At 37.0% G+C, this 15936-nt stretch overlaps 1 protein-coding gene across 3 annotated transcripts in view; it reads right to left on the bottom strand.

The window, feature by feature from the left end:
* AAGAB (alpha and gamma adaptin binding protein) overlaps nucleotides 1-15936 on the bottom strand; it is a 97352-nt gene that overhangs the window by 53620 nt on the left and 27796 nt on the right. For all 3 annotated transcript variants that reach the window (XR_010839778.1, XM_059059558.2, XM_059059557.2), the window contains exons 2-5: nucleotides 15528-15718; nucleotides 15295-15391; nucleotides 14861-14950; nucleotides 4083-4166 (exon numbers count right to left, since the gene is read on the bottom strand). Coding sequence is in view for 2 of the 3 variants with exons in the window: in XM_059059558.2 (XP_058915541.1) it covers nucleotides 4083-4166; nucleotides 14861-14950; nucleotides 15295-15391; nucleotides 15528-15718 (462 nt within the window). In the remaining variant the exon portion in view is untranslated. The remainder of the gene's footprint in view (nucleotides 1-4082; nucleotides 4167-14860; nucleotides 14951-15294; nucleotides 15392-15527; nucleotides 15719-15936) is intronic.

The following is a 15936-nucleotide window of genomic DNA, read 5'->3' as shown; positions in this document are numbered from 1 at the left end:
ATTCTGCAGGACAGATCACATCCTGGGTCACAAATCAGGCCTCGGTAAATTTAAGAAAGGTGAAATCATATAATCTTTTTCAACTACAATGCTATGAGATTAAAAATAAATGACAGGGAAAAAAATGTAAGAAATACAAACACATGGAGGCTAAACAATATATTACTAAATAACCAAGAGATCACTGAAGAAATCAAAGAGAAAATCAAAAAATACCTAGAGACAAATGACAATGAAAACATGATGATCCAAAACCTATGGGATGCAGCAGCAGCAGATCAAAGAGGGAAGTTTATAGCCATACAATCCTACCTCAAGACACAAGAAAAGTCTCAAATAAACAATCTAACCTTACACCTAAAGGAACTAGAGAAAGCAGAAGAAACAAAACCCAAAGTTACTAGAAGGAAAGAAATCATAAAGATCAGAGCAGAAATGAATGAAATAGAAACAAAGAAAACAATAGCAAAGATCAATAACCTAAAAGCTGGTTCTTTGAGAAGATAAACAAAATTTATAAAACTTTAGCCAGACTCATCAAGAAAAAGAGGGAGAGGACTCAAATCAATAAAATTAGAAATGAAAAAGGAGAAGTTACAACAGACACCGCAGAAATACAAAGGATCCTAAGAGACTCTAAAAGCAACTCTACACCAATAAAATGGACAACCTGGAGGAAATGGACAAATTCTTAGAAAGGCAGAACCTTCAGGACTGAACCAGGAAGAATAGAAAATATGAACAAACCAATCACAAGTAATGAAATTGAAACTGATTAAAAATCTTCCAACAAACAAAAGTCCAGGACCAGATGGCTTCACAGGTGAATTCTATCAAACATTTAGAGAAGAGCTAACACCCATCTTTCTCAAACTCTTCCAAAAAATTTCAGAGGAAGGAATGCTCCCAAACTCATTTTATGAGGCCACCATCACCCTGATACCAAAACCAGACAAAGATACTACAAAAAAAGAAAATTACAGACGAACATCACTGATGGATATAGATCCAAAAATCCTCAGCAAAATACTAGGAAACAGAATCCAACAACACATTAAAAGGATCATACACCATGATCAAGTGGGATTTATTCCAGGGATGCAAGGATTCTTCAATATGCACAAATCAATCAATGTGATACACCATATTAACAATTTAAAGAAGAAAAACTAAATGATCATCTCAATAGATGCAGAAAAAGCTTTTGACAAAATTCAACACCCATTTATGATAAAAACTCTCCAGAAAGGGGCACAGAGGGAACCTACTTTAATATAATAGAAGTCATATATGACAAACCCACAGCAAACATCATTCTCAATGGTGAAAAACTGAAAGCATTTCCTCTAAGATCAGGAACAAGACAAGGATGTTCACTGTCACCGTTATTCAACATAATTTTGGAAGTCGGAGCCACGGCAATCAAAGAAGAAAAGAAATAAAAGGAATACAAATTGGAAAAGAAGAAGTAAAATTGTCACTGTTTGCAGATGAGACTATACTATACATAGAACATCCTAAAGATGCCACCAGAAAACTACTAGAGCTAATCAATGAATTTGGTAAAGTTGCAGGATACAAAATTAATGCACAGAAATCTCTTGCATTCCTATACACTAAAAACGAAAGATCAGAAAGAGAAATTAAGGAAACAATCCCATTCACTACTGTAACAAAAAGAATAAAATACCTAGGAATAAACCTACCTAAGGAGGTAAATGAACTGTACTCAGAAAACTATAAGATAATGATGAAAGAAATCAAAGAAGACACCAACAGATGGAGAGATATACCATGTTCTCAGATTGGAAGAATCATTATTGTGAAAATGACTATACTACCAATGCAATATAGACTCAGTGCAATCCCTATCAAACTACCAATAGCATTTTTTACAGAACTAGAACAAAAAATCTTAAAATTTGTATGGAGACACAAAAGACCCTGAATAGCCAAAGCAATCTTGAGAGAAAAAAATGGAGCTGGAGGAATCAGACTCCCTGACTTCAGACTATACTACGAAGTTACAGTAAATAAGACAATATGGTACCAACAGAAAAACAGAAATATAGATCAATGGAACAGGAGAGAAAGCCCAGAGATAAACTCACGCACCTATGGTCAACTAATCTATGACAAAGCAGGCAAGGATATACAATAGAGAAAAGACAGCCTGTTCAATAAGTGGTGCTGGGAAAACTGGACAGCTACATGTAAAAGAATGAAATTAGAACACTCCCTAACACCATACACAAAAATAAAACTCAAAATGGATTAAAGACCTAAATGTAAGACCAAACACTATAAAACTCTTAGAGGATAACATAGGAAGAACACCCTTTGACCTAAATCACAGCAAGATCTCTTCTGATCCACCTCCTAGAGTAATGGAAATAAAAACAGAAATAAACAAATGGGACCTAATGAAACTTAAAAGCTTTTGCACAGCAAAGGAAAGTATAAACAAGATGAAAAGACAACCCTCAGGATAGGAGAAAATATTTGCATATAAGCAACTGACAAAGGATTAATATCTAAAATATATAAACAGCTCATGGTACTCAATATCACAAACAACCCAATCCAAAACTGGGCAGAAGACCTAAATAGACATTTCTCCAAAGAAGGTATACAGATTAGCAACAAACACATGAAAGAATGCTCAACATCATTAATCATTAGAGAAATGCAAATCAAAACTACAATGAGGTATCACCTCACACCTGTTAGAATGGGCTTCACCAGAAAATCTACAAACGACAAATGCTGGAGAGGGTGTGGAGAAAAGGGAACCCTCTTGCACTGTTGGTGGCAATGTAAAGTGATACAGCCACTATGGAAATCAGTATGGAGGTTCCTTAAAAAACTAAAAATAGAATTACCATATGACCCAGCAATCCCACTACTGGGCATATACACTGAGAAAACCATAATTCAAAAAGACACATGCACCCCAATGTTCACTGCAGCACTATTTACAATAACCAGGTCATGAAAGCAACCTAAATGCCCATCGACAGAAGAATGGAAAAAGAAGATGTGGTACACATGTACAATGGAATGTTACTCAGCCATAAAAAGGAACGAAATCGGGTCATTTGTAGAGATGTGGATGGACCTAGAGACTGCCATACAGAGGGAAGTCAGAAAGAGAAAAACAAATATCGTATATTAACACATATATGTGGAATCTAGAAAAATGGTACAGATGAACCGGTTTACAAGGCAGAAACAGAGACATAGATGTAAAGAACACACGTATGGATGGACACCAAGGGGGAAAGTGGGGAGGGGGGGATGAATTGGGAGATTGGGATTGACCTATATACACTAATATGTATAAAATAAATAACTAGTAGAACCTGCTATATAAAAAATAAAAGAAAATTCAAAAGAAAAGAAATCTCTAATGACTCACCACTTCCTATAAGAAAAAGCCCAGATTCTCCTGCCTCGAATACAGGCCTCTCTCCTAAGCTATCTCCAACTGCTAAGTGAGAGACCCCTAGTGACCCTAGAACATACAACCATTATTCTTGATGCCATGCTTCCTCTACTGTTTGCCACTCTCCCACTTCACCAACCCAAATCTAGACCATCCTGTGAAGATGACTGCCAGGATCCGCTTTTACCTTGAAACTCTCTCTCTGTACTCAAGTCCACAGTAAAGGCCACATCTCTGTCCTCTCTGCCTTTGCTACTTGCATCAGTCATTCTGTGCTCATCAAAGACTGCCTTGCACAGTTACATAGCATTTTAAAAGTGTACACTTTGATTTCTCAGCTGGACTATGAGCTCCTTAAGGCTAGGATTCATGTTTTGCAATTTTGGGGGTATTTCTCAAAGCCAAAGACAATGCCAGGCATATTATAGGCAAGTTCTAAATTCTTGTTGCTATTAAACATATATCTTAAATTCTTAGAAACGTTTCTTTTGGCTCTCTCTTCAACTGGGGACTTAAAATTAAACAAATCCACAGATTTCATATAATCCTAATGCTTCCACATATAACCAAATGATTTAAAACTTACAAGGAACAGGAGGAAAAAGCTCCTCAGGACTTTCAGTCCCAAGTTACTTACCATTCTTCATCACTACATTGGACCAGACATTGGCATTCAAGGCTTGAACAATTCGCTTTACTCCTGTAGATTCTGGGAAGTCATCTAATCAGGGAGAAAAATATATATATTTATACACACACTTATACATACATACATATATATATATATATATATATATATATATATATATATATATATATATATATATATATAAATATTCATGAGGGAATAGCTCCAGGACCCCCCTCCCCACTGTGGATACCAAAATCTGCAGATGCTCAAGTCCCTTATATAAAATGGCATAGTATTCGTATATAATCTACCCACATCGTCCCATTTTTTTTTCCTCCCACATACTTTAAATCATCTCTTAAACACTTGAAATACCAAATACTATGTAAATTTTTTAGAACTTTCTGGAATTTATCTTCCAAATATTTTCAGTCTGCTGTTGGTTGAATCCATGTAAGCAGAACCCTTGGATACAGAGGGCTGACTGTATATGTATATATAGCCCACAAGCCACATTTTTAAACAACTGTGGCTTAATTATCTTGCTCATTTAGTTGTTACTTCACACTGTAACTTAAGTAAAAGAGGGAAAAAATTAAGGAAATACAAAGCTTAGAGCTCCTGTTAAGAATATTCTAGAAACTGGAGAGTGATCAAGATGGTGGAGTAAGACATGGAGCTCACCTCCTTCAACAAATACATCAAAAATATATCTACAGGGGCTTCCCTGGTGGTGCAGTGGTTGAGAGTCCCACCTGCAGGGGACACGGGTTCATGCCCCAGTCCGGGAAGATCCCACATGCCGTGGAGTGGCTAGGCCCGTGAGCCATGGCCACTGAGCCTGCACGTCCAGAGCCTGTGCTCCTCAATGGGAGAGGCCACAACAGTGAGAGGCCCACGTACAGCAAAAAAAAAAGTATGTATATATATATATATATATATATATATATATATATATATATATATACAGGTGGAACGATTCTCACAGAACATCTACTGAACACTGGCAGAAGCCCTCAGACTCCTGAAAGAGCAAGAAAATCTTGAAAGAGCAAGAAAATCTCCATGCTACCGCGTAGGACAAAAGAAAAAGAAAAAAAAAGAGAGAGAGAGAAAGGAACCAGGACAGGACCTGCACTCCTGGGAGGGAGCTATGAAAGAGGAAAGGTTCCCACACCATAGGAAGTCCCCTCACTGGTGGGGAGATCAGACAGGATAGAGGGGGAGCTTCAGAGCCTTGGAGGAAAGTGCAGAAACTAGCTGCAGAAGGCAAAATGGAGGGAGACCTACACAGACAGTCAGTATGACTGCCCTGCACTCCCCAGTCTGAGACGTGCATCCGTCGGTGCAGGCGGGGGCTGGGTGCTGGAGCTTTGGAGGTCAGACCCAGGGAGAGGACTGGGGTTGGCTGCACGGAGATAGCCTGAAGGAGCTGGAGTGTGGTACGGCCACAACCAAGGGTGTACATGGAAGAAGCCTGGGCCTGCAATAGAGGTAAGGTGCCACTGTTGAGGGGCATGAAAGGGGAGGGGAGGACCGCTTTAGGAGCCTCTTTCCCCATGCGCATGGTATCACATGACAGGACACAGCCTACATGAGCTCTGAGGGTAGGCATGAGCTGCCACAGGCACTGAAAGATCCAGGAGCAGGAGCCAATTGCTGCCCCCACCATTGTGGGATCCAGAAGCACACATGAACCAGCGCCATGGGCCCTGGGAGTGGGCATCAGCCACCGCTGCCATTGCAGGCTGTTATCTCCTTGAAAGGGAGCGCACAAGAGCTGCAGCATCTGCACACCCCCTATCAAGGGGATAACAGCCAGCACATGCTGAGGAAAGATGCAGAAGGCATCCATATGAAAAGCAGCCCTTGCACCAAAAACATTAAACCCACACAAACTACACAGGGATGCTCCTGCATATAAATAGCCTTCCAAGATCACAGTAGATAACTGTTTTTCCTAAACTCACAGAGTAAGAGAAATATACATAAAATGAAGAAGCAGAGAAATCACTCCCAGTTAAAAGACCAAGAGAATGTCCCTAAAAGAACAAACAATGAAACAGACCTCTTCAGTGTTATAGACACCGAGTTCAAAAAGGAGGTAATGAAAATGCCAAAGGAATTAAGAAAGGCTATCAAAAGAAATGTAGATTACTGTAAAAAGTAACTAGAAACTATAAGGAGGAGCCAAGAAAAATTAGAAAATTCATTTCCTGAGATTAAAGCTGAGCTAAAGGCAATGACTAGCAGAATGAATAATACAGAAGAACGAATAAGTGATCTGAAAGATAAAATAATGAAAATCACCCAATCAGAACAGCAGACAGAAAGCCAAATGAAAAAAGAAATGAAAACAATATTAAAAAAACCCACTGGATAATATAAAGCGTGCCACTCTATGCATAACAGGGATTCCAAAAGGAGAAGAAAGAAAAAAGGAGATTGAAAAGGTATTTGAAGAAATTATGGGGACTTCCCTGGTGGCGCAGTGGTTAAGAATCTGCCTGCCAATGCAGGGGACACAGGTTCAAGCCCTGGTCCAGGATGATCCCACATGCCATGGAGCAACTAAGCCCGTGCGCCACAACCACTGAGCCTGTGCTCTAGAGCCGGCAAGCCACAACTACTGGGCCTGTGTGCCACAACTGCTGAAGCCCATGCACCTAGAGCCCATGCTCCGCAACAAGAGAAGCCACCACAATGAGAAGGCTGCGCACCGCAACAAAGTGTAGCACCTGCTCCCCTCAACTAGAGAAAGCCTGTGCACAGAAACAAGACCCAACGCAGCACCCCCCCAAAAAAATGGCTATAAAAAAAAATTATGCCCGAGAATTTCCCAAACCTAAAAAAGGAAACAGTTATCCAGATACAGAAAGCACAGAAGGTCACGAACAAAATGAACCCAAACAGACCTACACCAAGACATATTACAATCGAAATGGCAAAAGTTAAACATGAAGAGAGGATTCTAAAGGCAGCAAGAGAAAAACAAAGAGTTAATTACAAGAGAACCCCCATAAGGCTATCAGCTGATTTCTCTACAGAAGCACCACAGGCCAGAGGGAGTAGAAAAACATATTCAAAATTGTGAAAGGGAAAAATCTGCAATCTACAATGCTCTACCCAGCAAAATCATCATTTAGAATAGGAGAGATAAAGAATTTCTCAGAGAAGCAAAAACTAAAAGAATACAGCAATACTAAACCTAACCTAAAAGAAATATTCACAGGTCTTCTCTAATTTGAAAAGAAGCAAGAAGATATAGAAAAGAGGAAATCACAACTGGAAAGTAAATCACTTAAATAAGCCAGTATACAGATGGAAAAAAAAATTTTTAATCAATTTGTGAAAGAGATGATAAACGCAAGGAAGAGCAAAAGGATAAACATAAAGATGTAAAATAGGACGTCAAAATCATAAAATGTGGGAGACGAGAGTAAGAAAATGTAGATTCTTTTTTTTTTAGAATGCATTTGAGCCTATGTGACTGTCAGTAAAGCAAGCAGATATAGTAAGGAGTTAACATACTTGAAAAACAGAGTAGCCACAAATCAAAAACATAAAATAGATCAACAAAAACCAAAAAGAAGAGAACACAAGCATAAAATAAAAGAAAAACATCAAACCACAAAATGAAAAACAAAAAAGAAAAAGAAAGGGACAAAGAAGAAACACAGCATCAACTGGAAAACAAGGTTTAAAAAGGCAATAAATACATATTTATCAATAATTACCTTAAATGTCAACGGACTAAATGCTTCAATCAAAAGACAAAGTGGCAGACTGGATAAAAAACCAAGAAAGTATGATATGCTGCCTACAAGGCACCAACTTTAGGGCAAAGGACACACACAAATTGAAAGTGAGGGTATGGAAAAAAGACATATCATGCAAACAGAAATGACAAGAAAGTGAAGGTCGCAATACTCACGTCAGACAAAATAGACTTTAAAACAAAGACCATAAAGAAAGATAAAGAAAGACACTATGTAATGATAAAAGGATCAATAAAAGGAGAGGATTTTATACTCATCAACATATATGTACCTAATATAGGAAAACCCAAATAAATAAGACAAATACTAACAGACATAAAAGGAAAAATTGATAGGAATACAATAGTAGGCGACTTCAACACCCCACTCACATCAATGGACAGATCTTCTAGACAGAAAATCAGTAAGGCAACAGATATCCTAAATTATACAATAGAACAGTTAGACTTAATTGATATTTTCAGGACATGATATTCAAAAATCCCAGAATACACATTCTTTTCAAGTGCACATGTAATATTCTCTAGGACTGATGACATACTAGGGCACAAAACAATAGAGCCAGATTCACCACAAAGAAAAGAGAGAACCCAAATTAGAAAAAAAAAATCAATATAAAAAAATAGGGCTTCCCTGGTGGTGCAGTGGTTGAGAGTCCACCTGCCAATGCAGGGGACACGGGTTCGTGCCCCAGTTCGGGAAGATCCCACATGCCACAGAGCGGCGGGGCCCGTGAGCCATGGTCGCTGAGCCTGCGTGTCTGGAGCCTATGCTCCGCAATGGGAGAGGCCACAACAGTGAGAGGCACGCGTACCGCAAAAAAATTTTAAAAAGGAAAAAAAAAAAAGAAAAAAAAAATCAATAAAATGAAGAGCTGGTTCTTTGAAAGGGTAAACAAAACTGACAAACTTTTCTTTGTGGTGAGTAGCCAGACTCACCACAAAGAAAAGAAAGAGAACCCAAATAAACAAAACAAGAAATGATAAAGGAGAAATATTAACCAAGACCGCAAAAATACAGAACTGTAAGAGAATACTATGAAAAATTATATGCCAACAAATTCAACAACCTAGAAGAAATGAACAAGTTTCTAGACACATACAGCCCATCAATATTTAATTAAGAAGAAATATAACAGATAATTTGAAAAGACCTATCATTAGAAGTGAAATTGAATGTGTAATTAATTAAAAAACAAACAAAAACTCCCTACAAACAAAAATCCAGGACCAGATGGCTTCACAGGTGAATTCTACCAAACATACAAAGAACTTTTACCAATCATCACACTCTTCCAAAAGACTGAAGAGGAGGGAACACTCCCGAAGACATTCTATGAAGCCACTATCACCCTGATACCAAAACCAGACAAAGATACCACCAAAAAAGAAAATTACAGGCCAGTATTTTTGAGGAATATAGAAGCAAAAATTCTCAACAAAATATTAGCAAACTGAATCCAACAAAATATACAAAAGATCATACACCATGACCAAGTGGGATTCATCCTAAATTCATAAGGATGGTTCAACATATGCAAATCAATGTGATACACCACATCAACAAAAGAAAAGACAAAAACCACATGATCATCTCAATAGATGCAGAAAAACCACTTGACAAAATCAACATCCATTAATGATAAAAACTCTTACCAAAGTGGGTATAAAGGGAACATATCTCAACACAATAAAAGTTACTTAAGACAAACCCACAGCCAATATACTCAATGATGAAAAGCTGAAATCCTTCTCTCTAAAACCTGGAACAAGGATGCCCAGTCTCACCACTTCTATTCAACATAATATTGGAAGTCCTAGCCACAGCAATCAGATACGAAAAAGAAAATGTATCCAAATTGGAAGGGAAGAGGTAAAATTGTCACTATATGCAGATGACATGATACTATATATAGCAAGCCCTAAGAATGCCACACAAAAACTACTAGATATAATAAATGAATTCAGCAAAGTAGCAGGATACAAGATTAACATTCAGAAATCAGTTGCATTCCTTTACACTAACAATGAAATATCAGAAAGGGAATGTAAAAAAAAATTCCTTTTAAAATTGCACCAAAAAAAAAAAAAAAAGGAATACCTAGGAATAAACCTTATCAAGGAGGTGAAAGACTTATATGCTGAGAACTATAAAACATTAATAAAGGAAATAAAAGAGGATTCAAAGCAATGGAAAGATATCCCATGCTCTCAGATAAATTAATATTGTTAACATGGCAATACTACCCAAAGCAATTAACAGATTTAATGTGATCCCTATCAAATTACCCATGACATTTTCCACAGAACTAGAACAAATAATCCAAAATCTTATTATGGAACCATAAAAGACCCAGAATTGCTAGAGCAATCCTGAGGAAAAACAACAAAGCAGGAGGCATAACTCTCCCAGACTTCAGAAAATACTAAAAAGCTACAGTAATCAAAACAGTGTGGTACTGGTACAAAAACAGGCCTACAGATCAATGAAACAGAGTAGACAGCACAGAAATAAACCCACACAACTACAGTTAATTAATCTTTGACAAAGAAGGCAAGGATATACAATGGAGAAAAGACATTCGCTTCAGCAAGTAGTATTGGGAAAGTTGGACAGCTGCATGCAAATCAATGAAGTTAGAACACACCCTCACACCATACACAAAAATAAACTCAAAATGGCTTAAAGACTTAAATGACATGACACCATAAAACTCCTAGAAGAGAACATAGGCAAAACATTCTCTGACATAAATTGTACCAATGTTTTCTTAAATCAGTCTCCCAAGGCAATAGAAATAAAAACAAAATTAATCAAACTTACAAGCTTTTGCACAGCAAAGGAAACCATAAAAAAAATGAAAAGACAACCTACTGAATGGGAGAAAATATTTGCAAATGATGCAAGAGACAAGGGCTTAATCTCCAAAATATATAAACAGTTCTTACAACTCAACAACAAAAAAAACAAACAACCCAATCGAAAATGAGCAGAAGACCTAAACAGACATTTCTCCAAAGAAGACATACAGATGGCCAGTAGGCAAATGAAAAGATGCTCAACATCACCAATTATTAGAGAAATGCAAATCAAAACTACAATGAGGTAATACCTCACACCAGTCAGAATGGCCATTGATAAAAAGTCTACAAATAACAAATGCTGGAGAGGTTGCGGAGAAAAGGGAACCCTCTTACACTGCTGGTGGGAATGTAAGTTGGTACAGCTACTATGGAAAACAGTATGCAGGTCCTTCAGAAAACTAAAAATAGAATTACTATATGATCCAGCAATCCCACTCCTGGGAATACACCTGGACAACACTATAGTTCAAAAAGATACATGTACCCCTATGTTCACAGCAGCACTGTTCACAATAGCCAAAACATGGAAACAACCTACATGTCCATCGACAGATGAATGGATAAAGAGGATGTGGTACATATATTCAATGGAATACCACTCAGACATAAAAAAGAACGAAATAATGCCATTTGCAGCAACATGGATGCAACTAGAGATTATCATACTAAATGAAGTAAATCAGAAAGACAAAGACTAATACTATATGATATCATTTACATGTGGAATCTAAAATATGGCAGAGATTTCCCTGGTGGTGCAATGGTTAAGAATCTGCCTCAATGCAGGGGACATAGGTTCGAGCCCTGGTCTGAGAAGTTCCCACATGCCACAGAGCAACTAAGCCCGTGCGCCACAACTACTGAGCTTGCGCTCTAGAGCCCGCGAGCCACAACTACTGAAGCCCATGCTCCACAACTACTGAAGCCCACATGCCTAGAGCCTGTACTCTGCAACAAGAGAAGCCACCACAATGAAAAGCCCGTGCACTGCAATGAAGAGTATCCCCCACTCGCCACAGCTAGAGAAAGTCCACGTGCAGCAATGAAGACCCAACACAGCTAAAAAATAATAATTTATAAAAATTTTAAAAAATTTTAAATAAAATATGGCACAAATGAACCTATCTACAAAACAGAAACTGACTCAGACATAGAGAACAGACTTGTGGTTGACAAAGGGGCATAAGGGTAGAGGAAGGATGGACTGGGAGTTTGGGGTTAGTAGATGCAAACCGTTACTATAGAATGAACAAACAACAAGGTGCTACTGTTTAGCACAGGGAACTATATTCAATATCCTGAGATATTTTCCATAATGGAAAAGAATATAAAAAAGAATGTATATATATACATGTATAACTGAATCACTTTGCTATACAGCAGAAATTAACACAACATTGTAAATCAACTATACTTCAATTTGAAAAAAGAACATTCTAGAAACTAAAACAATTAAATAAATACACAGTATAAAAGGTTTATACAGTAAAGTCAACCCCATTACCTCATGAATGGAATCCACTCATATTGCCCTGAAAATGTTAGTTTCCATCAATTGTACAACTTAGTTTAATTAGTTTAGTATGGGTACTATTTTGTTTCTGGATTTTAATTGATACTACTCAAAATGACAGGGCAGTAATCCCAGTTAGTATACCAATAATAAGGTGGTATTCTTAGCTACAATGTGTCAATAGATATTGAGTGTGTGCCAAGGAAATGGAAATCCTTCAGCTAATGAGTATTGTAAGACTGCATATGGAAAATAACAGCAGAAATAGTTTTCAAGTGGTTTAAAGAGAAAAGTCTCTTAATAGTTTATGGAGCAAAGTCCATATAGAACCTGTCTCTAGTGGCCTGGCCCAGTCTTGGGTGGTTTAAAAGAAAGAGCACAGAATTAGAAGTCAGAAGATCTGAATGTGAACCCAGGCTCTATAACTTATTAGCTATTTGATTAAGGGCAAATCACTCATGCTATTCTCAAAGAAAAGTGGGATGAAACCACCATGTACACCTCTCCCACAGAAAAGATGCAGTGGAACTAATAATTTACTGGTGTAACCTTCCCCTCTAGACTGAAAACTCTTTGAAGGCAGGAGTCATGTCTCACTGAGTTCTCACTCACTACCTATTCTCACTACATAAACTAACATGGTGCCTGAAAGACACAGTAACTCATGAACTGATGAATCATTTAAAGAATACCACCCTACCAACCTAACAGAAATATGGGAAGGGTTAAACTGAAAATACTCTACAAAGATGAGTTTAATCACCATCAGTGTTTAAATGAAGAAATAAAAGCTATGTTTATCTTAACTATGAATGATTCAATTCTTGAAAGAATAACTAATACTTCAGATGATATAACCAGGAACCAAAAATATGATCTGAAATAAAGAGCTAGAATCAGTAAGTTGAATTTAATACAAAGAAGCATAAAGTCTCATACTGATGTTTGAATAATACATGCCAATAAAGGACGAGGGTATATGACTTGGGAACAGTTTGCATTAAAACATTCTAGGAAGGTTTTAGTTAACTTACATAAAGATGATATGTTGAAATCTATTTTAAGGTTAAGCTGAATTAGGGAATTCCCTGGCACTCCAGAGATAAGGACTCCACAATCTCACTGCCATGGGCCCCAGTTTGATCCCTGGTCGGGAAACTAAGATCCCACAAGCTGTGCAGCATGGCCAAAAAAGACAAAAAGAGTCTTATATACAAGACACAAAATCATAATGAATGAACAAAATTGAATAATTTAAAATAAAAGATTAAGCTGAATTAATACAAGAACACTATTCAGACAGGTGCAAGGAGAAGCACAATGGTATAAAGGAGCAGGGATTCCAAAATAAAAACAGATAAAATAAATGACTCAAATGTTGACCTTCAAGGACAATGGGAAGAAGAGAACATTCTAATGCCAGAAGTAAGCAATCACACACATGCTCACATACACAAAACAGGCACAAGTTTAAGGAGTCCTAGAAAAACATGGAAGAGAAACCATACTTATTAATTTTCAATATTCTTAAAAATGTACAGGAAGAAAAAATAAGCCTTTTTCTTTCATTTTTGTCGTCTTCTTCTCAGGCAGGGCTTTATTCCTGAAGGTAACAACATTTGCAAAACTTCTAAATAAGCCAGGATATAGAAAAGTGTTTAATTTCTTTTTTAAAAAAAATATAGGTTTCAGGTAATAATTACTTTTAGCCTCTCTATACACTTTAATTCACATTGGCTGCCCTACTTAGAATATCTTTTGCAACAACTGGCATCTTGCTACCAGTCCTCTAAGTCCAGTACCTTCTCCATTTCTTCCCCATGGAGCTGCTGACATGTGAGATTTCACGTACCAACGTGTTCTCTGAACTTCTGAAGATAAATAACCTCTTCCGTCTCTGAAACACCATAGCACCAATATACATATTTTTATAATACTTATGATGTTCCACTTGGTAATTCAATTATTTGTATACCTGTTTCACCTCTTATACCAGATTATAAGGTTTTGGTGGGCCAAAACACATCTTATCTTGGTAGACTCCACAGCAGCTAGCATAGTTGTACTTGGAAGAAAAGATAAGAAGAGGAATGGGGGAAGGGGGAAAAAGAGGGGGAATAAATTGAAGGTCCAAAGTATAGTGGAAGACAGGTAAGTGCAGAGTTACCCCAGGGGTGCGCATTCTGGGTCTATTTGTGGTTTCAAATATCCAAAAGACATGCAAATAGTACTGACATGCCCCCTATAGTTCCTGGAAATTCAACTTCAGGTTACTAGGAATTCAAAATAAGAAACATAAACTTTATTTATTAATATAGATCAAACCCTCCTATTTTTGGCAGCAGAGAAAGGATTAGAGACTGGGAAAATGACTAAGATTTAAGGTAGAAATCTCTACCTTTATCCATAAGAAAAACAAACATTTCAAAAGTCCTAAAATGGGTGGTAAAACCAAATAAATGGATTATTCAATTAACAGACTGCATCAACGGATTCTGCACAAATCTTTTCAAAGAGCTAGTGAAAAATGTGTTTTGAATATCACTTTGATTCTTCTTCCCTGAATTAAAATAATCGCTCATATCTGAATCCAAATGCCATGCTTTCTCTTGACACATAAATACTTACCATCCTCCTCAGGCAACTCTTCTGGACTAAGTTCTACTAATTCAAAGCCATGTTTGATACACCACTCTTGAGCCTCCTGTCGGTTTACACCTAAAATAACATTCAAAAGATTCTTTATAAGCAAAAATAAAGTAAAACTTGAATATTGCTGCAATACTCTCCACAATCTCAAAGTGTTACCTTTAATGTCAATGTTATTCTAAAGGCATACAAAATAAATTAATATAAGGAAAATGATTTCTCAAACACCAAGTGTCCATTCTTAAAAAAATAAAATGTAAATATTGCAAGATTCCAAAGAGAAATAGCTGAAAATATTTTTGTAAGGTAATAAAATCACACAAGATATACTGTTATGGAAACCAATGTACCGTTTACCAAGGAATGGCAAATGTAACGTACGTACCACCTACAATCTCACCCGAGTGCCTTACCGTTTTCAGACACTCTATCGCAAACCAAGATCATCACCTCAGGTAACCATGCTTCTGCCAGTGGAAGCCAGGAGGAAACACTATCGAGACCAGATTTCTAGAGGGAGGAGAAAGAAACATAGAAACAAAAACAGAAAAAGAGACATTAAGAGAACTCACAGAAAATGAAAGGTTAAAAAAAACAAAGCACAAAATAATTTCTTATTCAAGGTCCATAGAAAACAAAATCTTACTTGTGTGCTGTCAAAGTAAACCACAAATGCTTGAACAGACTCTGCAATCTCTGCAGTGATGAGAAATTTGTTTGGTACCACACATAGATTGATATCTGCTGAATAGTATTTATTATCAATGGTCCAGGGATAAAACCTCACAGCATCGTTGGCAGTCACTTCCACAATAAGATCTTCTGTTCCAAGGATATCTAAATAAATGACACAATATTACCATGGAAAGTACAAAACCAATATACAATTGTCAATTTTCTCAGTAAGATACCAGATTAATAATTCTCTTTATGCAAGGATTTCAAAGGGCCTCTGATTTATTAGGATATTTTCCTTCTCTGATCATTTGATTATAAAAGTAATGGTGACATAATTTAATTCAACTAACTGGCTTTTTTCTTTAAGAACAAAAAAA

Source organism: Kogia breviceps, chromosome 3, assembly GCF_026419965.1.
Source record: "Kogia breviceps isolate mKogBre1 chromosome 3, mKogBre1 haplotype 1, whole genome shotgun sequence".
NCBI lineage: Eukaryota > Metazoa > Chordata > Mammalia > Artiodactyla > Physeteridae > Kogia > Kogia breviceps.
The sequence above is the reverse complement of the archived record's forward strand: the minus strand, read 5'-3'. Positions and strand labels throughout refer to the sequence as shown.